Raw genomic sequence first — 25,044 nt, 5'->3', positions numbered from 1 at the left:
TTTCAAAGACATAGCCTTGGTTTCAAAAGAGAACAATACTAGCAAGACTGACACAGCTTAAAAGTACAGGTAGGGTCAAAAACAAAACATCATGAAATCACCAATAACCAGAGACAATCCCAGAAGTGAGCAATCAACTATCCTGCTGAAGGGACTTTAACACCAGAGATTACAACAGGTAAATCAATCTGCAGGCAGATGGGTATTGCAGCACTTCCACGAGATCAATATCACCAGATAAATGTAGTGGCACCCAAAATACGTCTACTCTGAAGAGTTCGAACAATAGTGAAAGAATGAGCGGGCAATCTGAAAAGATTCAGGGATTGCATAGCTTTCAGAAATCTGCATTTTGAAAACGCAGACCATCAATATCTGCATTTTAAACCATTTCACCTACATTTTATATTGAAAGTCAGTGTTTTTTTTGCTTCAATAGTGATTAGGGGTGAGCAACTATAGCTCACACAAAACAGTGCACACATTCAGCAGAAAATAGCTTCATTATCATCAGATGACAACCGAAGTGCAACGCTATTTTGGCTAGCAGCCACGTATATTAGTTTACGACACACTTTTGGCTAGCAGCCACACGTATATTAGTTTACAACGAAAAAGCAAGTTTTTTTTTGCAAAAACAATGCATGGCCATCATATTTCTAATGTTTATCATAGAAAGAATGTAGCCAGTTAATCTTTGCATTTACTGGAGAAAAGAACACAGGGAGAAGTAGCTACACGTCAGTCAGAGCACTGTCTGCTGATAGAATGGCAGTTCCTGAATGTGGGAAACTGATTGGTCTGACAATGAAAGCCAAGATTTCTCATCTGAGTGGAGAAGCGCAACTGAAGCACAAAATTAGTCTGAAGCCCAGCAGAAACGACGAATAAGAAGCATTTCAGATCTGCGTTTACAAAACACAGCAAGATTTTTCTTATGCATTTTCTTTTTTTTCTGCGTGAAAAACACGATGCATTAACGCGACCCCTAAGATTGTCAATAATATTGTTGCTCAGGGGCAGAGTTATTTAAAATTCAGCTTATGCAGAAGAATGTGGTTAAGGGACAGAAGAACAGCCTCTTGTAAGAGGGGAAAGATTGTGGTTACAGTGTAGAAAATAGCCTTGTGGAGGTCTGGTGGGTACATATAGTATTCTGGGCTAAATATAGTGTGACATTCAAGGGTTATAGGAAGGCCTGCTCCCTTTAAAACAAATGTTAACGCTGTCCCTAGTAATGCTGTAACCAGTAAAGAAAGCAGATTTTCCAAATAAAAGCTGGAAGTGGTCAAAAGATTAGTGAAAGCACTGGGCTTTAGAATGGAGAAATAGCCTACTAACTAATTAGCAATCCTCTTTCGATTGTCAAGCTGGCAGTAATCTTAAATGACGGCTTAATTTCCTGGGCCAACAGTGAATGAGCTGATTGAAATACATGTGTCAAAAACTCTGGGGCACCCAGCCAAGTAGTGGAGCTGCTGCACTGCACACGCTGTGGAGGAAACAATGTGGAGCTACTCTAGCTTATCAGGGGCAGGGTGTCATGTCAAAATGTTCCCAATTTTCACGTTCTGATTGTTTTGACTGTTCTGATCGATTATGACATGTACATTCCTCACAGTTCAATAATTGCACGCGTCTACTTATGTGGATGGCTGTGCTTGTGCGGATGTCTCCCTCCACACCCTCCCTCACCCATAATTAGCTAGCTAGCGAGCTAGCATAATTAGTGGTCAAGCTGGTCGAGATGGCTTGTTCTCAGAGGTGTGCAGTTTTCGATTGTGTAGCTAAATAAACGATAGCTAGCTAATTAAGGCCGAGGGGGTGGAGAGACATCCGAATGAGCTCAGCCATCCACATAAGCAGACGTGCGTGCAATTATTGAACTGTGACAATTTTCAGGCTCTGAGAAATTTTACAAAATCACATCACAATCGATCAGAAAGTGAAAATGAGGAGAATTTAATTGAGAACATTTTCACACTGGGAACATTTTCAAATGACACCGGGAAGGGCACTACAGTGGCTGTAAGCTATGGTCACTTGAAAGGAGAGCAAGCTGTGTAAACTCAAGTGTACATTGTCAAATATAGGTGGATGGGTAGAGAATCATTCATTTTCCAAATTAACACATTTCTCAGAGGAACATTCTATCAGAAATGACTAGCCATCCAAAAAAGTGCAAAGTAATAATACTGTAAATTCCTGTCAGCGGAAATGAAAGCGATGATTTTAAAGTTTCTGAACATGCACAAGGCCTAACTAAATGGACAGATAACCCTATCTGATCTCATCCGCGTTTATCCTTAATAAAACACCAACTGGCATGACTACTTACATGACATTGTGTCTCTAGCTAGCATACATCAAGACAAAATAAATCTACCAACAACAATATTATACAAGGCATGGCCCTGTACAGATCCCCTGCTTTGTCATTACAAATTATACAAACTTTACAATTCACCAAAAACATCCAAATACAAAGCTCAACAAATCCTTGCAATTGACACATTTAAAACCCCCCAGTTGGAGCTTTACTCTGGCACTTTGACACTGAGCTGGCAGAACAGAATCCCGCTATGACTAGGCCTAAATACTTCTGGTTGTTAATCATCTTGGTGTTTCAATACTCACTGAACAAAGGGCAGGAGAGGACAAGTACCATAACTGACTGATCTAGGGCATTTGAGATCATTCAAGCCTCAAGTATGAGCGGTCTTTCTGTTCGGCATTTCAACCGGTTGACACAGATGCTCAGACACGTGTAGACGATGGTCATTGTAAATCTGGTACTGGCACCGACCCTCTATATAGCTTCCATTCTACAGTTTTTTACTTCCTTTCTTATTTCTCATGTTGATTTTTTTAGTTCTACTCCTTTGATATTGAATACTGCACTGCTGGGAAGGGCCTGCAAGTTAAACATTTCACTGTGCATGTGACAAATAAAACTTGAGACACCAGTCTCAGCTACCGACCCTGCAAAACCTTTTTCAATAATCACAACAGCTTTGAGCAGATATTCAAGCCTTGTACAAAGCCAGGTGTGTGTGGTTCTGATGAAGACCATTGATGGCGGAAAAATTTATATTTTAACTTGAATAAAACAATGCATTTTTAATGGTGAGTGAGTGTTGAGCATTTTCCTTTTCAAAGAATGTCAGCTATGAATATGAGAAAACCGTTGTTAAAAAAAAAAAGATTATGCATGAAAGAATGGGGCAACCATTGTCCAAATCATTGAAATATTGCATATACTATAACATCATGGTATGTTAACTCTAATACAAACCTATCTGATGTTCAAAACAACAAACCCTTGTGCCACTTCTGAAGTTCAAACCAACAAATGAATGTTGCACAGGGGTTTGGAAAACAGGGGTTTGGAAAACAGGGGTTTGTAGAACCTACACCACCTACAAACGGATGTGGTACAGGCCATTCATTACTACCATTGAAACCATGCCGTTTTAATCTGGGATCAAACCGAAAATCCCCTCCCCCAAGAGTTCAATCCAGGTCATGCCGGCGATTAGGCACAACAACTTCTATGTGGGGACTGGAGAGAGAGCGGTAAACCAATGTATGCAGGAGAGGCTCTACACAAGCAAGTCCCTGATGTAAAGTGACTTGGCACTTTTTCCACACACTTGGCATGGCCAGATCTGCTGAGTGGACAGAGAGGATCAGCGTCTACACACACAGACAGGATATAAAGCAGACAACAGGGATAGTCCCTGAGGAACGGAACAGGGGTACTGCCTGAACCACCTTATAAAAATAGGATAAATATTGCAGTGGTGGTGGGGACTTATATATATATATATATATACATACACACACACTTAAAAAAGCAGTGCCATTTTTTAAGATTAGCTGCTACACAGACCAAGACATTGCTGGGGAGAGCCCTGAGAGACCTGTGCACCGGCTACAGCAAAAAGACAGACTCTGGTAATTAAGTGTTTTTCAACTCTCGTCTCCAGGGCATGATGAAAGGGGGATAAAAGCATGCCGTGCTGCTGGAAAGCTGCACAACGGAACAGGGTAGCAGACCAGTTCCGGAGATGAGCGTCTTGCCCACACCACAACGTTAAACCAGTTACTAGCTGTGCACACCATCCTGTCCTGTCCCCACATGTGGAACATTGACCTGCAGAGTCTGGTATGGTGCCCAGGCAGACAGCTGGTCTGTCGGAAGCCTCCCTCCGCACATCAGAGGTGAAAAAAGAGAGCGAGAGATACACAGGCCCCAGAATAGCTCAAGGCCCGGACCGGGTCAGTACCACCCTTCCCCGGCCACCTGTCTACTAGGATACCAGCTTTCCAAGGAAGTGATGTCAAGGTGCTGTGGATGACACGGCCCAATGACATGCTCTCTAAGCTAGCATTCACAACTAGCATTCAAGAACAACAGATCTAATCCAAATGAAGAGTGATGAAGGTGAATTGGTTGAGAAATAGAACGAGGCGGTATCTACCATCGACAGGTGACGTTTTCAATCGGGTGCAGAGTCCTTGAACATCCCCATAACTTTCCCTGATTTTGCCTATTGCCTCTGCCCCCCGCAGTTCCATGAGAGACCGCAGGTCCTTTAGCGAGCAGCCAAAGTCCCCATCATGGTTGGCCGTGGACGTGGAGTTCTTCACTCCGCTGTACGAGTTGTTCGCCATAATGTCCCTCTGCGCGCGCGCACCGTCGGCTACGGTGAAAAATGGTGTCCCAAAGGGAGAGCTAAAATCCTCTGCGAGCAAGCCCAGTAGTAGTTCCCATAAACAGCTACAGGTCCTTCAGAGGAGGATGGTGGTGAAGTGAGGAGACTCCAGGTAGAAGGACTTGGACAGATCAAAAGCCATTTCCCTCAGACCGTGGCGTGCCCTATTCTTTCATGTTCACCGAGGTTCACACACGCAGACTCAGAAGACAGCATACGAGGATCTGAAAGAGAAAAAATACATAACGTTGGTCATTCAGAATTCAAATGGCATGTTTCATTTCAATAACAGCACTTATTATGAAAAAGTCACAAGGCAACACACTGATGGTATAATCCAAACTATCAGGCAAAGACGCTTGTAGTCGTTTGCTTCACAGCACCCTTCTGAAAATAGATTGTAGGAACCCCAGGTCACTGGCAAAGACTAATAACCGAGCCCTGTCCATTCATCTTTTACCCCCCCCCCCCATGTTAGGGACCAAAGTGCAGAATAAAGCACAGCAGTGGTCAGCCTGTTTGAAGGAGGATTCTATTTGATTAAATTCTTAGAACCATCAGAAGGGAATGTGCCAGGTTCGAGCCGGACAGAGGGGTGCACCGGAATCAGGAAGTCAAAAAACGGCAGGAAAGATGACATGTAAAAGGCAGCTTTGTATGGAGAAAGGCAATTCAAATGGTCCGTGATGAAAATGACCCAACCTATACTGGCTAAAGGGCAAAATAGGACAGTGAATGACCAGTGGATCCACTAGGGCAGTGGTTCTCAAACTTCTCCTCGGGACCCCCAGACGTTTCAAAAATGTGTTGTAGCCCTGAACTAGCACACCTGATTCACCTGGTCAAGGGCTTGACGATTAGTTGACAAGTTGAATCATGTGCGCACACTCTGGAATATATCAAATACATGGAACGGCTGGGGGTCCCAATGGAGAGGTTTGAGAATCACTGCTCTAGAGGAAAGGAATTTACCACTGAAGGGGAGGCGGGGGACGCACTTCCTACTCCCTCTCTCAAAGTGGTCACCAGCTGGGCAGTCGGTTTTATTCACTGTCTGCATTAGTGTCTGGGTGTAACAATGAACTGAATGAGAAAGAGAGGAAAAGAAGAGTAGAGAGAGAGCGCACTTCCTTTTTAAAGTCGGATAGGAACATAATAGTCATAATTGCATCTGCGTCAGGCCAAAATCCCTAAATATTTTAAGATGCCCAGAAAAAGAGCGCTTTAACGAGGGCGCGAATGTGGTACATTCACACAAGTGAACATTTTTAATTTCTGTAACTGGACAAATGAGAGCAACCAAATGAACCCACTACTTTCAGACTGATTTTTGGGAAACTAGTCGGTCACATTCGTCAATTCTATTTGGAGCCATCTGCCATGGAAAAAGGGCAGGATTTATTATTCTTTACACAACATAATTGCAGGGCTGGTTGCATTTCTGAGGTGCCATAAAACCTCATTTGAGAGGGAAATATCCCTTGTGCTGGCCACAAGTTTCGGGTGAGATTGAAACGTATGCAGAGGTCTCCACCAAAATATTTCACGTGGTAGTGTTTTTTTTTTTATAGTTGTCAGATGTGTGAAAACGCAAAGTGAAACTTTTTACCGTTGCCTAAGTGGAACTTATACTCTAATTTTAGTGTGGCCCATTTATACAAGGAGGGTTGCAGTTCCTAATTGAAACCCTCTGGCAACTTGCATTCTGCCTGACAGGAACGGCATCTTTCCACAACTTAAGACAAATTCAAGTGAATTTCCACTGTGGCCCAGATGACTTACCATGTTAACTTGCCTATTGCTGTGTGACTCCCTCAATGTTTTTTTCTCTCCTAAATGGCCCTCTAAAAATGGTTGGCATATTTGAGTTGCCCTCAGCACCCAGCGAACGCACATGTTCAACCCCAAAGTAATGGTGGCGGCCCAACTGCATTTCCCCTGTCCTCACATCTCATGCTCTGAGCCTGCACCACCAAGATGAAGGAAGTGCCAACATTTGCTGAGCGTTTACAGTTTCAGGTTGCGGAACAGGTCACATGTCACAACAGTGGAAAATCATTGTGATTGGATCTCAGAGTTAACAGCTGGCATGGTATGGTTGAACAACGACAGGAGCCAGGTTAACCCTTCGTGCATGACACCAGCAAAACCCTTACTAAGTAAGAGAAGACCAAAGAAAGCTATTGGGGTTTCACAACCGTATAAGAATAGACATTTGTCATAAAAAAGCCCAGCAGTTTCTCCTTTCCTGGGAGCAGAAAGTATTAAATGTACCAGCTCTCTATGGCCAAACGGTGCAAATGTTATCTGTTCAAATGACTTAACGTGTGGTGCTGGACTTCCAAGCAATGCCCCTAAACTAAGGAAACCCTCTTGGTCATGGTTGGCACTTTGAACCCCTCTACATGCCAATTTACTCGATGTGAGTCAAGGACAGCAATTCCAGGGATCCCTCTGCTATGGTCTTGCTGGTGCGGATGGGTATTTTTAGCGTCCTACAGAATACCCCTCCCTGTCCCCATCCCCCCACTCTGGCCGCTGCTGAAGTGGGTCAGGGCGTGTAAATGTGGAGGGTACAAAGCAGAGGCAGGCACCCAGACTTACTCATATCATGCAGCATGGCTCAGTGCTATCAGAGGGCCACTTCACACCAGAGATTGGGCACCTCTCTACTTTACTCTGTCGCCTACACGACCAGCCTGCCAATTCACGACACCATGCAGACGTGTCCCCGCCCGGCGTCAACTCTACGACACACTTCCTTTTCCCAGTTCTCTTCTGCCAATTTAAATCGAGACTTGTGATCGTCTCTGGGGGGACATTTAAAAATCTTCCTTTTCCGTTCCACTTTCTCTTCTGTACAAGCAAATGAAATAAATTGAGCCTCTTCAGGGTTTTTAAGGGGATAGAGGTAGATTTATGGAGGCTAGGGTTTTATTTAACTTGTATGTCCTTCATTTTCAAGAGCAGGCCATCTTTGATCAAGTAACTTTGAAGATGAGAGCCCTTGGGCTCCTTTTTTAACTGACTCTGCTGGGCAGCTCTACGGCCTGAGGTAGGGCTGGGCGATATGCCCTATTTGACTATATACACCGGTATTGATGCACGGACCGGTTTGGGTTTTTACTTGACCTTCTATAACAGTATTTGAATGTTTGGTTTGTTAAAATGTGATACGCCGCCTGTAACGTCCATTTTGATAGTTTACTCCGTTATTCGAGTCATCTCTCTCTGCGCCGCTTTCCACACAGACCTAGCCCCGCCCCCATCCCTCAAGGAGTGCATTTGTTGTTGCTCGACCAGAGACACTTGCGTTCAGTCTGCGTGGTCAATGCAGCACAAGCAACAATGTTGATGACAACAATGCCGTTTTCACTTTCTTAATATAAATCCAATAGCATTCTATAATTAAACTATTAGTTTGTGTTTCTTACATCTGCAAATGGCTAGTTTGTCTTTTCTTAGCAAGTTGGGCCTAAATCATTGTTAGCCGCTAATGCTAATCGCTAGTTAGCTGGCTTGCTAATAAAATTTACTAAGTCAGAGAAAACGTAACTAGCTATACAGCCTGATAATACCAGTGATGGTGTAGACCTAAATCAGCATGTTGTTTGGAAGAAACACAAAAGTACTGTCAATCTCCCTCGGCCTGGGGCTCCATGCAAGATCTCACCTCGTGGAGTTGCAATGATCATGAGAACGGTGAGGAATCAGCCCAGAACTACACGGGGGATCTTGTCAATGATCTCAAGGCAGCTCGGACCATAGTCACCAAGAATACAATTGGTAACACACTACGCCGTGAAGGACTGAAATCCTGCAGCGCCCGCAAGGTCCCCCTGCTCAAGAAAGCACATATAAAGGCCCGTCTGAAGTTTGCCAATGAACATCTGAATGATTCAGAGGAGAACTGGGTGAAAGTGTTGTGGTCAGATGAGACCAAAATCGAACTCTTTGGCATCAACTCAACTTGCCGTATTTGGAGGAGGAGGAATGCTGCCTATGACCCCAAGAACACCATCCCCACCCTCAAACATGGAGGTGGAAACATTATGCTTTGGGGGTGTTTTTCTGCTAAGGGGACAGGACAACTTCACCGCATCAAAGGGACGATGGACGGGGCCATGTACCGTCAAATCTTGGGTGAGAACCTCCTTCCCTCAGCCAGGGCATTGAAAATGGGTCGTGGATGGGTATTCCAGCATGACAATGACCCAAAACACACGGCCAAGGCAACAAAGGAGTGGCTCAAGAAGAAGCACATTAAGGTCCTGGAGTGGCCTAGCCAGTCTCCAGACCTTAATCCCATAGAAAATCTGTGGAGGGAGCTGAAGGTTCGAGTTGCCAAACGTCAGCCTCAAAACCTTAATGACTTGGAGAAGATCTGCAAAGAGGAGTGGAACAAAATCTCTCCTGAGGTGTGTGCAAACCTGGTGGCCAACTACAAGAAACATCTGACCTCTGTGATTGCCAACAAGGGTTTTGCCACCAAGTACTAAGTCATGTTTTGCAGAGGGGTCAAATACTTATTTCCCTCATTAAAATGCAAATCAATTTATAACATTTTTGACATGCATTTTTCTGGATTTTTTTGTTGTTTTTCTGTCTCTCACTGTTCAAATAAACCTACCATTAAAATGATAGACTGATCATGTCTTTGTCAGTGGGCAAACGTACAAAATCAGCAGGGTTTCAAATACTTTTTTCCCTCACTGTATCTCTGGGCTATCCAACAGGACTGTTTTCTTATATGCAGACTGACATAGGCCCACTGAATATGACACAAATACATATGTAAAAGGTATCCATAAAAAATGTTTTGCCTAAATTAAGAAAATGCTCTTTATCTTTAATATGTCTCTATGCCAATTTGATTAAAACAAGAACACTTGAGAAATCCGAAAAAGAAGGAAATATGAGCTTTCGTGTCTGTTTAGACTCTAGCCTAATTGAGCCACCATGAGTCAGACTCAACTTGCCCTTAAACTGCAGTGTGGAATATCCTTGCCCTTACAATATTGAGGAGATACGCAACACTCCAGCGTGAGTAAAAAGCAGCATCATACAATGTAGGCTTACTTAATACAGCAGACTATATTTAGCTTTCCATGAAAGCCTACATGGGGTTGAATGTCACCTCAGATTAATGTGACAAAGGCTCCATTGCCTCTTACATAAACAATTGTGCCTTTTGCAGTAGGGGTCTTGGTTACACATTTTCCTTAGTAGGTCTTACAATAGTAAGACAACAGGAGGATTATAGTAGTCATTTCTTAGATTTGATGTTGTATGTTTGATTTCCTGCCAATTACAGACAATGTTCAACATGAGTGGGAAATATGGTTTAGCAGGTTGCCAGTGAAGTGAGCACGCATCAGGCAACCCTGCCAGGGTCCATATCAACGATGAGTCTGGGATGCAGGGTCTACAGGGCCAAATCATTACCTGGAGTAGACAGCACATTGTCTGAAACTTTGTTTAACAGGTTAATTATGTTACGTCATAGTACCTACCTAATCCTAATAGTAACTATTCGACAATTGCAATATACATGTTATATTATGACACCTGTCTATTCTAAATGCAATTAATATTAACTACATAGCCTACTGCTGCTCAATAATCCTAATTTACCAAGAAATGTGTTACGACGAGAAGACTGAAATCCTATAGCTATTGTACTGAGGTAATTAGGTCAAACCCTCTGACTGAACCACAACCAAACACTTTAACCACTCAAAGGCATATGTTTCCTTTCCAAAACAATGTAAGACCAGTAGCAGACTAATAATTAGTCAGTCGATCGTGAAACTCCTCATGAATCATTGGCATAGAAATCTTATGCAATACACAGAACATACACCTATTTTAATAATTGAACAGGGACAAAAGCAAGTGAGAAGAGTTACATTACTGTATGCTCAGTTTGTCTGCTGGACTGCTTCTGGTTCATTCCTGAGTGACAGCAACCGTTTTGGTTAAAACTACAGCCTCAGACACATGTCAAAGGTTGCTTTTTTTGATGGGCGAGGTGAATCATTAAACAAAATGTATGGATCTCTAAAAGGCACATGTCTAGAAGATAGAAATCCCACTCCTACATACAACTCCTATTGAATGCCATGAATGTTTTCAGAATGCAACAATCTTGATAAAATTGACAGCAGTCAGCAGAGAGAACAATGCTATTTCACACATCTCAGAACACCCTGACCCAAAACAAGCTTAAACTCATATCCTACCCTGATATGGGTTAAAAACGTTATTTTATACAACTTGTCCAATTATCACCATTCCTCTCTTACATGACTCCAGCATTGCAAATTCTTCAAATATTATGGATGCATATTAACGCACATTACTAGACTTCAATACAAGCGTTGCACGGATCAATGGAATTCCCAATGTTTGCAACTTGAAGACATATTCACAAACGATAAGTGATTGTAATCCACATGGTCAACCAGCAGCATTCATTCGAAGCTCAGCATTCAGCACAGAGACTCGAATGCATTGCTGGCAAAGCACAGCAAGACGGGTGCCATTTAATAGGATAAGGACTGATCCCTTCTCTTAGACACCAAAACGTGATAGGAGACGAGCTATCACACTGGGACCAGTACACAAGCTTTGCAGTAGGAAAAGAGAAATTTGAAAAAATTGCCTTTGGACTATCTGTAGTCAAGGTCAAATGATTGGTTCCGTTGCCTAGTCATAACGTGAACAAATAACGGTTGAGGTTGGTAGCTATTGGTGGCACACTGAGCGAAAAGAAAGCATGACTGGATAATTGATCTGTAGTAGCTAGTTAGATGGATCAGCTATGGGCAATGCTGCAACTAAATAGATACACCGGCGGTAATGTAACTTGTTAACTTTAGTTGTACTAAGTTGAAACTTCGCTATCTCAGCTGTTATCCAGAGTATGACAGGTTCCATAGACGGAGTTCAGACAGAACTGCTAGTGGCTAACTTAACGATATGTTGCGGCGTAGCTACGGTTGCAAAACATTTAACTTTAAAGGTAGGTTGGCCAATGTTAGCAGCTGGTTCACTAACGTTAACCTGCTAGGCTAGCTAGCTTCACCTAGCTAGCTAGTTTCTGCACACAGTTAACATTAGCTAGCTATATCCTTCGTTTAAACTGGGTAACATTTGCTGTCAGTCAGGACTAATGTTACCTAGCTAACAAGTCGGCTATGTCACAAGGCAACCACTGGTTACTACTATAGCTAGCTAACGTTAGTAGTTATAGACGAGTGAGAAACGTTAGCTAGCCAGCTAACGTTGGCTAACCAACTGGGCACCTGACGTTAGAACTGACCAGTGCAGTAGAATAACACCATGGAATATTTTCAAGTGGACTGCCAGTCGTCGAGGCTTAACGTTAGGTAGCTAACCGGCAAAATTGCCAATGTACCCAAGCAAAATGTAAGCCAACTACAATTTCTCAATTGAAAATAGTGTATCAAATGTAACAGAACCATAAAGAAACGGAGATGGTCCTTGTGCGGCAAGAAAGCTAGCCAACTATCTAAATTACGCTAACCTAACTACAGGTTATCGACTCCTTGTGGAGTGCACTGCATGTGTCAAGTCAACTATTAGCCAACTACGCTAACAAGTTCAGGCTGAATAAAAAGAACACAACAATTATGATTCTGAATGAATTAAATTGGAGTCCGAGTCGACCAGTATGGCTGGACTCAAATAACGTTCACATAACTAACTACTCATACGAATAATACAACAAGCTATTTGAGCCACTTGGTTATTTCAAGTGGTTTTCACGATTTTTGCTTATTTTTCACTCCTGCTTAGTACAGTAGGGCTTCGGCTTCAACCTCCACCTCCTGTCCACGAGCTCCTCCAAAGCTACAGTGTGTGCAGTCGAGCCCATTTCAAAATAACGTTAAACCGTTATTTAGCTACACACCTTTTCAAACACCAAGTCACCGGCGAGTTAGTATTTTCGCGCGTTACAACACTTTGGAAATTCCATTAACTTGTCACTAAGAGCCGTTGTTGGAAAATGTTAGGTAGGTTAATGTCCGAAGCAAATTGTGGTGTAAAGAACCAGAAGCCCAATGTCAGTTGTTCCATCTTCTTACCCAAGTGGAAGCTAGACATGAACTCACGAGCAGCTGCACTGAGCTAGCTAACGTTTACCGTTGAGCTAAAACTGTAGTAATGAGATAAAACCAAAACGTCCCGCTATTGCTTACCAGAATCAAAGCTTGGCTTGTGTCCATGTCGTTACTTATCGAAATATATATTTGTGTGCAAAAAAATTATCTTACAAAGTACTTACTCTCCGTTCTCCGAATATCACCTCTGAGTCCTTCTTCTCTTTCCCTCTCCTCAGTCTCTCACTACAGACTGCCCCTCTTTCCCGATCTGTGATAAAACCCCGCCCACTACACTGTCACAACATCGCAAGGGACATGTGATTCACGTCAGGGGGATGGGCAACAACTCCAATGTAGATCCCCATTGGCTTAACCAAGATATCAGTCGCCCGTGGAAACGGTTACGTTATCAATTCCATTCCCGGATGGAGATCCTCTCGCACTCAGTCTTTGCCCTGTCTTACTTTATTAAAATATGATGCATGTAAAGATCAGTTCTTGCCTCGTATGATTTAACCAGCATTAAATGTGCACTGACATCTGTTTATTTGTGTGTGCATCTCTCTGGCTCTGTCGGTTGTGTTAGCTCCACCCACCTTCCCCGGCGGCTAATCAAACCTGACGTCATTCTTTCCATGACGTCGCGATTTTTCTATGTATTCAATGCTTCTATGTTTGATTCTTCAGCACATCAGGGTGAAGGAGGGGCACATTCGTTTGGAATGGGCTACATCATCTGCCTATTATATTGCAGTGAAAATATATATATATATATTGCACAAATCAAGTTTGAATCACAACAAGGACTGACTATCTGAGTAGCCTACAGACACACACACACACACACACACACACACACACACACACACACACACACACACACACACACACACACACACACACACACACACACACCAGCAGTGCCGGACATACTCATATTATGCATAAGGCTAAAATATCAAAGTACAGAGTAAATAACATGTCAAAGTACAGAGTACATAACATCTTGCACTAAACTTCAGCATAATATAAGTGTCAATAATCTGAGTTTAACAATGAAGCTCTACATTACCTCTGAGTCAATCCATTGACAATAGTGAACTTCAGATAGCGGTGTTGTTCCTGGAGTGAGGGTGTAAGATCAGGTTGTGAGCTGGTTGACGTCACATTTCCAAAGGCACACAGGAGATGCCATGAGAGGTGCAAGAGAGCTGTGTGTGGGCCTCGCTGGACAAGGTCGCCCTTGAATGTGTGTGTGGGAGTGTGTGTGCAAGTGTGTGTGCGAGTGTGTACAAGTGTAGGTGCACAAGTGTGTGTGTGGAAGTGTGTGTGCACGTGTCGGTGTGTGTGTGTGTGACATCTGGCTACCATTGATCTGTGTATTCTCTGCACCCATTATCTGACCCATATTGATCGGGGCATACATAATGCTGCATAATCTCTGCCAGGCTGGCTCTATGATTATTACATCAAAGCAATGCATGCAGGTCTTCAACTGTGTAAAGAATGCACATATTATTTCCTCTATGTAGCTCGAATGCCTTTATTGTTTCATACAGTAATTAACAGTGTTTATATTGCAGTTGCAACATCGATTCTTGAAAATCCATTCTTGCATGCAAATGAAAATAACCAAAGCCAACTTTTTTCTACCTGAATTTTCTCCCACTTTCCAGGATGCTTGCATGGTTGTTAAAATACCAGTATCACAATCCTACGATCCTTGATTTTCCATGGCAAAGAGGCAAACATGAAGCAGACTGAACTCTTTAAAAACCTGCTTTATGTAAAATATTGTTTGCTATAGCTTGGAAAATAAACACGTGACTGATTGACAACTTTAGGCTGTTTGTTTCCAACATTAGGATTGTTTTCCTCATAAAATTAAGTTTACATCATGTTTTGTTTCCTTGCCATTATATTTCTAAGTATTGCAATACTGGTATCTTAACACAACCCCACTCATGATGCTGAATTTTCTCCTAAAATTAACTGACCTACAGTATATTACATACAGGAGCAGTTACCCCATTGGTAATTACTGGGTACAAGAGTGCATTTTGCACATAAAATCTGAACTCTCACCTTTGGGGGTTTTAACAATCCTATAAACATCAAAAGGTGCAACAGTCAAACAATTAAGAAATGCAATGAATTAAAATGATGAAATACCCATAACATATAATTTGTAGTCTAAATCATGGTCCTGAATGGATTTGTAATTCAGAAAAGGTATTTATAATCCAGAATTGTATTATGCGGTAAACAGCATTTGTGTCATGTTGCAGCTTTGTGATTTAGACCCTTTATGGGCCCTGGTCAAAAGTAGTGCACTGAAAATAGGGAATAGGGTGCTATTTGGGATGACTCAACCCCAAATCACTTGTTTTGCACAGTGGACCTTGGGTTGATCAACAGAAAGCAGCCTGTCCTCAGGACTACCACATAGGTTGTGTTCCAAATGGCACCCTATTCCCTATGTAGTGCACTACTTTGGACCGGGACCCATAGCCATATACTACCTGCTCTTCCCTTAATGGGTCCCATTGTTTTACTTCGAAAAACATTGCTGCACTTCTTCAATTTACCGCTCCGGATTTATAAACAGGAGAAATAAGTTGTTTAAACGATGTGTAATTTGGAACTAAATGTGGCAATGTTCAATCGGTAGGTCTGAATCATAACCTTGTGTCAGGGAGGAACAGAACAGAGAGAGGGGAAGGAAATGAACACAACATAAATATCTCCAGTCCTCCCTTTTCGGCTTCCCTCACAGCCATCTCTGAGACTGGGTGTTAATGACCGCTGTTGACTTGAAGTTCAAACCAGAAGCGTTTCACCACAGGAGTTATGCAGCTGATATCTTTTCAAAAGTAATATGCAGGCCTCTCATGAGCCACATGAGGCAAGCAAACAAGTTTCCTTGCAGGCCTTCCAAATCCTGCTCAGCTGTGGAAAACGTGTATCCTATTTTTATGTGTGCCAGTTTCCAGTTCTCTCTCTCTCTCTCTCTCTCTCTCTCTCTCTCTCTCTCTCTCTCTCTCTCTCTCTCTCTCTCTCTCTCTCTCTCTCTCTCTCTCTCTCTCTCTCTCTCTCTCTCTCTCTCTCTCTCTCTCTCTCTCTCTCTCTCTCTCTCTCTCTCTCTCTCTCTCTCTCTCTCTCTCTCTCTCTCTCTCTCTCTCTCTCTCTCTCTCTCTCTCTCTCTCTCTCTCTCTCTCTCTCTCTCTCTCTCTCTCTCTCTCACACACACAAACACAGTTCAGCTTCAGAGGCTCTCATTTTGGGCCTCTCCCATTGGAGGCCCGCAGCGTCGTGCCCGGCCCTCGAGCAGATGTCCCTCTAACACAGAGAGCAGAGCAACTGCCTTGGCCTCATCCAAAATAGCACCCTATTCCCTATATAGTGCACTACTTTTGTCCAGGGTCCATTAGGATCTAGTCAAAAGTAGTGCACTGTGCAGGGAATAGGGTGCCATTTAGGACACGACCCTTCCCTTTCCACCCCAGGGCCTAGCTGTTCCACGCTATGGGTGATGATGTCGCTGGCTGCCATGCAACAGAGATCCACACTTCAAATTTGATGAGGTTGAGTGCACACACACACACACACACACACTGCAGAGACAAAATTAAGCATGCCCACACATACATGCCCACTCCCTCACTCACTCACTCACTCACTCACTCACTCACTCACTCACTCACTCACTCACTCACTCACTCACTCACTCACTCACTCACTCACTCACTCACTCACTCACTCACTCACTCACTCACTCACTCACTCACTCACTCACTCCCACACCCACATACACACACTCACACACGTTTTGGGACTATGAGAAAGTCATTAGGAATAGTTCATTAAAAGTTGGGTGGGTAAATCAAATAAGAGCATAATTTATTGCAGTGGAGGATGCCATCCATCCTCTGCATGTCTTTCCGTAACATGATTTGTCTTCCCATTACTAGCAAGCTCAGTAATGTTTGTATACGCTATTGTTTATGTAAGTATGACAGCAAATGAATTTGAATTGTGCTCTGTGCTAACATTCGCAACAGGCAATGAAGCTTGTTAACTGTTCCAAGCAGGGCTTTCTAAGACAATCCAGACAGTCTGGTCATTAGAACAATGAATAAAGACAACAAATGATTTACTTTATGAAGGGACAGTTTCTGCTTGTGTATGCTTTCGGGACTTTATAATACCTTGGCTTAATTGCCTTACAATACAACATACAGTGCATTTCGAAAGTATTCAGACCCCTTGACTTTTTCCACATTTTGTTAAGTTACAGATGTATTCTAAAATTGATAAAATAGTTTTTTTTCCCTCATCAATCGACACACAATACCCCATAATGACAAAGCAAAAACAGGTTTTTAGAAATTTTTGCAAATGTATTTCAAATACCTAGTACTTTGTTGAAGCACCTTTGGCAGCGATTACAGCCTCAAGTCTTACATTTACATTTACATTTTAGTCATTTAGCAGACGCTCTTATCCAGAGCGACTTACAGGAGCAATTAGGGTTAAGTGCCTTGCTCAAGGGCACATTTACGTCATTTAGCAGACGCTCTTATCCAGAGCAACTCACAAATTGGTGCATTCACCCTATAGCCAGTGGGATAACCACTTTACAAATATTTTTTTGGGGGGGGGGGGGGGGGGGGGGTAGAAGGATTACTTTATCCTATCCCAGGTATTCCTTAAAGAGGTGGGGTATGACGCTACAAGCTTGGCACACCTGTATTTAGGCAGTTTCTCCCATTCTTCTCTGCAGATCCTCTCAAGCTCTTTTAGGTTGGATGGGGAGCGTCGCTGCACAGCTTTTTTTAAAGGTCTCTCCAGAGATGTTTGATCTGGTTCAAGTCCGAGCTATTGCTGGGCCACTCAAGGACATTCTGAGACTTGTCCCGAAGCCACTCCTGCATTGTCTTGGCTGTGTGCTTAGGGTTGTTGTCCTGTTAGAAGGTGAACCTTCACCCCAGTCTGAGGTCCTGAGCACTCTGGAGCAGGTTTTCATCAAGGATCTCTCTGTACATTGCTCCGTTCATCTTTCTCTCAATTCCTGACTAGTCTCCCAGTCCCTGCCGCTGAAAAACATCCCCACAGCATGATGATGCTTCCACCACCATGTTTCACCGTAGGAATGGTGCCAGGTTTCCTCCTGACGTGACGCTTGGCATTCAGGCCAAAGAGTTCAATCTTGGTTTGATGAGACCAGAGAATCTTGTTTCTCATGGTCTGAGAGTCCTTTAGGTGCCTTTTTTGCAAACTCCAAGTGCCTATTAGTGAGGAGTGGCTTCCGTCTGGCCACTCTACCATAAAGGCCTGATTGGTGGTGCTGCAGAGATGGTTGTCCTTCTGGAAGGTTCTCCCATCTCCACAGAGAAACTCTGGAGCTCTGTTAGAGTGACCATTGGGTTCTTGGTCACCTCCCTGACCATGGCCCTTCTTCCCCGATTGCTCAGTTTGGCCGGGCGGCCAGCTCTAGGAAGAGTCTTGGTGGTTCCAAACTTCTTTCATTTAAGAATGATGGAGGCCACTGTGTTCTTGGGGACCTTCAATGCTGCAGACATTTTTTGGTACCCTTCCCCAGATCTGTGCCTCGACACAATCCTGTCTCGGAGCTTTACCGACAATTCCTTCAACCTCATCGCTTGGTTTTTGCTCTGACATGCACTGTCAACTGTGGGACCTTATATAGACAGGTGTGTACCTTTCCAAATCATGTCCAATCAATTGAATTTACCACAGGTGGAATCCAATCAAGTTATAGAAACATCTCAAGTATGGCCAATAGAAACAGGATGAACCTGAGCTCAATTTCGAGTCTCATAGCAAAGGGTCTGAATACTTATGTAAATAAGGTATTTCTGTTTTTCATTTGTAATACATTTACAAAAATGTCTAAAAACCTGTTTTTGCTTTGTCATTATGAGGTAGATTGAAGAGGGAAAAATCAATTTTAGAATAAGGCTGTAATGTAAGAAAATGTGGAAAAAGTCAAGGGGTCTGAATACTTTCCGAATGCACTGTATATTACTAAATCAACTATTTACTCATTGTTGAAATATAAAACATTTAACCAGGGTTGGTATTTCGAAGGGGTTTTGGGACTTCAACTCATAGAAATACAATTACCCATTCAACCATCATAGAACATTGACTTGAATTACAAAAATGTCCATTCTAGTAATTCTATTCCTATGGATTATCTTGGGGAAACGAAAAGTTTCCCAAAAGCTGAAGGCTGTATCAACCCGGTTTGGTTGAATCAGTCCCTCTGTGGAAATAGGCCTTACGTTTTTCTGCCTTGCATGGATGTCAAGTGTCATTATAAGTCACTGTGCATGTTCATGTGGTTAAAGATAGTGACAAACTATAACAATCTTTAAAAAGAGGAAATTCTTCTAAGATCTAAGATGAATTTCCGCATTTTATAAAGTTTGACATAATCAAATGATCTAGCAGTGAGAGAATAATCACAGTGTTATAGACCAAAATATATGACAAACATAGTCATGTACGCTAAGGTTGATATTTCAGAGAAGCCAAGCAAATATACCCAAGATGGCCACTGTCTAGGGTTTATCCTAACATAGACCAGTAATTATTGGGCTCCACAGACAGACATTGGAGCGAGAAAGCAGATGAATAGCCTAATTATGGGTTGAAAAGAACAGCTTGTAGCAGGTGGCATTGTGCGTATTTGGTTCCAGTCACATGGAGAGAGTGAACTTGGCAGTAGACCTCTTAGTGTCTTATCAACTTTTGTGATACTACTGTGGGTTGATAATGGGGAAAGGGGATACCTAGTCAGTTGCACAACTGAATGCATTAAACCACAATGTGTCTTCCGCATTTAACCCAACCCCTCTGAATCAGAGATCTACTGGGATCTACAGTGAGGGAAAAAAGTATTTGATCCCCTGCTGATTTTGAAAGTTTGCCCACTGACAAAGAAATGATCAGTCTATAATTTTTATGGTAGGTTTATTTGAACAGTGAGAGGCAGAATAACAACAACAAAAATCCAGAAAAACGCATGTCAAAAATGTTATAAATTGATTTGCATTTTAATGAGGGAAATAAGTATTTGACCCCCTCTCAATCAGAAAGATTTCTGGCTCCCAGGTATCTTTTATACAGGTAACGAGCTGAGATTAGGAGCACACTCTTAAAGGGAGTGCTCCTAATCTCAGCTTGTTAACTGTATAAAAGACACCTGTCCGCAGAAGCAATCAATCAATCAGATTCCAAACTCTCCACCGTGGCCAAGACCAAAGAGCTGTCCAAGGATGTCAGGGACAAGATTGTAGACCTACACAAGGCTGGAATGGGCTACAAGACCATCGCCAAGCAGCTTGGTGAGAAGGTGACAACAGTTGGTGCGATTATTCGCAAATGGAAGAAACACAAAAGTACTGTCAATCTCCCTCGGCCTGGGGCTCCATGCAAGATCTCACCTCGTGGAGTTGCAATGATCATGAGAATGGTGAGGAATCAGCCCAGAACTACACGGGAGGATCTTGTCAATGATCTCAAGGCAGCTGGGACCATAGTCACCAAGAAAACAATTGGTAACACACTACGTCATGAAGGACTGGAATCCTGCAGCGCCCGCAAGGTCCCCCTGCTCAAGAAAGCACATATACAGGCCCGTCTGAAGTTTCCCAATGAACATCTGAATGATTCAGAGGAGAACTGGGTGAAAGTGTTGTGGTCAGATGAGACCAAAATCGAGCTCTTTGGCATCAACTCAACTCGCCGTGTTTGGAGGAGGAGGAATGCTGCATATGACCCCAAGAACACCATCCCCACCCTCAAACATGGAGGTGGAAACATTATGCTCTGGGGGTGTTTTTCTGCTAAGGGGACAGGACAATTCACCGCATCAAAGGGACAATGGACGGGGCCATGTACCGTCAAATCTTGGGTGAGAACCTCCTTCCCTCAGCCAGGGCATTGAAAATGGGTCGTGGATGGGTATTCCAGCATGACAATGACCCAAAACACACGGCCAAGGCAACAAAGGAGTGGCTCAAGAAGAAGCACATTAAGGTCCTGGAGTGGCCTTGCCAGTCTCCAGACCTTAATCCCATAGAAAATCTTTGGAGGGAGCTGAAGGTTCGAGTTGCCAAACGTCAGCCTCGAAACCTTAATGACTTGGAGAAGATCTGCAAAGAGGAGTGGAACAAAATCCCTCCTGAGATGTGTGCAAACCTGGTGGCCAACTACAAGAAACGTCTGACCTCTGTGATTGCCAACAAGGGTTTTGCCACCAAGTACTAAGTAATGTTTTGCAGAGGGGTCAAATACTTATTTCCCTCATTAAAATGCAAATCAATTTATAACATTTTTGACATGCGTTTTTCTGGATTTTTGTGTTGTTATTCTGTCTCTCACTGTTCAAATAAACCTACCATTAAAATTATAGACTGATCATTTCTTTGTCAGTGGGCAAACGTACAAAATCAGCAGGGGATCAAATACTTATTTCCCTCACTGTACTGTAGGGCTACACAGGTAACAATACACTTAGGGAAATGTGAAAGTATGATAGCAAATCAGGGAGAGAGAAAATAAATGTATGCTAGAGTACTACCATCATAAAAAAGATAGATCAATCTCCCATTTGCTGTGCTAAACATGTTTCGCCGAAACACATGACAGTGCCTCATTATCCCATGCACCCACGTACTGTACCGCTCTCCAGTCATGTGACCCTTGATTGATGTTGAGAAAGTGGAAAGTGTGAACGTGGAAATTGCCAGGGTGTCACGGATTCTGCCGAGGCTGCTCCTCCTCCTTGCTCGGGCAGGCTTCGGCGTTCGCCGTCCCCGGAGTACTAGCTGCCACCGTTAGATGTTTCGATGTTTGATTGCTTTTGTCTGTCTATTGCACCTGTGTCCGTTTGTGTCTGATTATGTGTCCTATAAGTTGCCTGTCTTGTGTTGGTTAGTTTGTGTGTTGTTATTCGCCTGTCCGTTAGTGCTGCGTGTTTTCTCTGTTTGTTGTTTTGTAGTTTACGCACAGTTTGCGTAATCGCTCGCCTCTGTTTTATGTTGAGGCCGTTGATTGTATTTTGCCTTGTGTTGCACTGGTAAACTTTGTTGGACTAAGCTTCGGTGTCCTGCGCCTGACTCCCACACCACATTAACCTCAGCCCTTGACACAGGGTCCCTATCAGTCAGGACATGCTGTGTTATGACTTCCTATGGTCACCAATCTTTCTCCATTACTTTTGTTTCTTGAAACATAAATTGTTTTCAGTTCGCTCAGCACATTCGCATGGCAACTTCCTTCTTTTAGAGTGACTGGAGAGAGAGAGAGGGAGGGGATCCAGTGTGAGGAAAGAAGAAAAATTGGTGAAAAATGAAATAAACACAAACATTTGAATAGCTACCCTACTTTTGTGTGTTTATATACTGACATTGACACAAAGCATGAATGTGGCTTTGGCCCCATCACACTCAAGGCTAATATAAGGATAGTGTAAACAGAAATGTTGCAAATCTGATGTAGAAGAGAAGCAGATATTTCGTTTTTTGTAAAAACATCCATAGATATAAACATAGATGGCACTGATAAGGTCCGAATTGATGTGTTGAATTTCATCTCAGAATAAAGTCGTGTTGAACATCAGAGTGGGTGCGATTAAATTTCACACCTACATCTCCCATACCTAAAGGACATAGAGGATTTGGTATTAAGAGGGTATGAGTCATTGGCGTAGGACTGACTGCGCTTCAGCCCCGGCCAGTACTTAAGACAGTGTCTCTATTATCAGACGGCGTCTGTGTCCCAAATGGCAGCCTATCCCCTACATAGTGCACTTCTTTTCACCAGAGCCCTATAAATTACTGCAATATGTAGGGAATAGGGTGCCATTTAGGGTGCAGACAAGGTTTATATCAGGGTAGCTTGTTTAGGGCCCACAGATCTTAATGAGAAACACTCATTCCCACCAAGCATATCATCAGCCTGCCATAATTACCGTAATCACTTTTTTCTAAAACCCGAGAAGGGGCAAACATGGGTTAGTGTGGTCTAGGGCTCCCCAATTACCTCCACAATAAACACACATACAGTGCTGACAGAGGGCAAAAGAGGAGCAACGACAGCACCCATATTTCCACCAGGAGAAGTAGCAGTGGCCAAAACAGACACAGGTATAGACACACACACACGTACGTACACACACACACACACCACTCACACCACACACACACACACACACACCACGCACACATATTCAAGGGTGACCTTGTCCCGTGAGGCTCACACACACCAAGACCCCTCAGAGCCCAGAGCCGGTGTGAGGGAGTAGTGTTAACAGAAGGGTGAGCACAGGGTTAGGTGGGACAAAAGGAAAAAAGAGAGAGAGAGAGAGAGAGAGAGAGAGAGAGAGAGGGAGAGAGAGAGAGAGAGAGAGGGAGAGGGAGAGGGAGAGAGAGGGAGAGCGAGAGAGAGAGAGAGAGAGAGAGGGGGGGGGGTTCTGTCATGGCTATGCTGCCCGCCTTGGTCCTGGTTATGTTTGTGTTTCCAACTACTCCTGGAATTTACAGCAGCAGGCATTGACCAGGGCAGTACAGCAACAGAGAGGTGAACAGCCCTGCTAGACCCAGAGCTGCAGTGGAGTTGTGGAGAGGGGGGGAGAGAGAAAGAGAGAGAGTGGGGGTGTACAGAGAGAGAGAGCGAGAGAGAGGGGATATACAGAGAGAGAGAGAGAGAGAGAGAGAGAGAGAGAGAAGGGGGGGATTATACAGAGAGAGAGAGAAATGGGGGGTGTACAGAGAGAGGGGGTGTACAGAGAGGAGAGAGAGAGAGAGAGAGAGAGAGAGAGAGAGAGAGAGAGAGAGAGAGAGAGAGAGAGAGAGAGAGAGAGAGAGAGAGAGAGAGAGAGAGAGAGAGAGGGGGGCTCTGTATGAAAGAGAAAGAAAGTGTGTGAACTTTTTAAAGAGAGGATGAGCGAAAGAGATGAAAGAGATACAAAGAGAGAGAAAGGGGCGTACAGAGAGAGACAGAAAGAGACACACAAAGAAACTATGTGAACTGGAAATAGGGGAAGAGTGAGGGAGGGCGGGAGGGAGGGAGGGAGGGCGGGAGGGCGGGAGGGAGGGAGGGAGGGAGGAGACAGTGGTCTTACTCAGTCCTGAGACAGCAGCACTAGGGTTATCTGGCCAAGTTTCCACTCACAAACAATAATTCACCTCAAGTGCCCACTCTGGCTGAGTAGGTAAGGACACCAGCCCAGCCCCGCCTGTTACATTACGTCTGCGTCCCAAATGGCACCCTATTCCCTACATAGTGCATAATTTTTTGACCAGAGCCCTATGGGGACTCCCTATGGAATAGGGTCATTAGGGACACAGCCTTCAACAATGGTTGAGGGGTTAGTCACCCGAGGGGGACAACATTTGACTCTGGACTGCCTTTCTCTGAACTTCTCCTTTTTTCCGCGGTCTGTTTTCCATTGATATCTTCCGTATTTACATTTGCACTGGCTCCAGCCTGCGGTGGGGCTGGAAAGTGTATTTCATTCAGGTCAGTGAACATTTTTACGTACCATAAAATGTAGGACATATAAATAGTCTTGACTTGATTACCAAATGGGCAGCGAGGCTGAAAAGAAACCACCTGAGATTCACAGAATGATTTTCTATAAGCCCAACTTGATTCTTTTTACCGAGCAACAGCATCTTTGCACTCTATGAGCTAACATGGTTTGGTACACAGTTGGTACACTACTCAAGTATGCACAGCATGTGTCAATTAAATTAAATAGTTGTTTACACTGATATAGTTATTCAGACACTCAAATGTCACAGATATCACTGTGTGTACTTATTATTAAAAGGAAGCGTTGGGAGCGGTTGGGCAGCTTGCTGGCAGAGGTGACATTGGGGTAAATTGGCAGTAAGCGGCGTAATTATAGATCGTTTTCACCGTGTTTAGCTGTTCATTTAGCCATGGAGCTTGGCCCAATAAAAACCTGCTCCCCACTGCCTCCACCCACTCAACCCCTCGACAGCGCACCGTCACATCCCTTGAAAAATAATGAACGGCGGCCAAATTAATTATATCCCGAAAACCAACCAAATCCCTTTTTTACTTGACACACAGCGTGAGTGAGCAGTGGAGCGGGTATCACAGAAAAAATGTACTTCATTACGAGAGCAGTCTGATCT

The 25,044-nt window shown here is 43.5% G+C and overlaps 1 protein-coding gene across 2 annotated transcripts in view; it reads right to left on the bottom strand.

Annotated features, from left to right (window-relative positions):
• LOC311126751 (plasma membrane calcium-transporting ATPase 1-like) overlaps positions 1-13,118 on the bottom strand; it is a 53,577-nt gene extending 40,459 nt beyond the window's left edge. For both annotated transcript variants that reach the window (XM_084200737.1, XM_084200736.1), the window contains exons 1-2: positions 13,030-13,118; positions 4,485-4,942 (exon numbers count right to left, since the gene is read on the bottom strand). In XM_084200737.1, coding sequence (XP_084056863.1) covers positions 4,485-4,677 — 193 coding nt within the window. In that variant the 5' untranslated portion in view covers positions 4,678-4,942; positions 13,030-13,118. The remainder of the gene's footprint in view (positions 1-4,484; positions 4,943-13,029) is intronic.
• Between the last annotated feature and the right edge of the window lie 11,926 nt (positions 13,119-25,044).

Source organism: Coregonus lavaretus (genome assembly GCF_964263955.1).
Source record: "Coregonus lavaretus genome assembly, contig: HAP1_SCAFFOLD_1009, whole genome shotgun sequence".
Classification (NCBI taxonomy): Eukaryota; Metazoa; Chordata; class Actinopteri; order Salmoniformes; family Salmonidae; genus Coregonus; species Coregonus lavaretus.
Note: the sequence above shows the minus strand (reverse complement) of the source record. Positions and strands in the feature narration are given on the sequence as shown.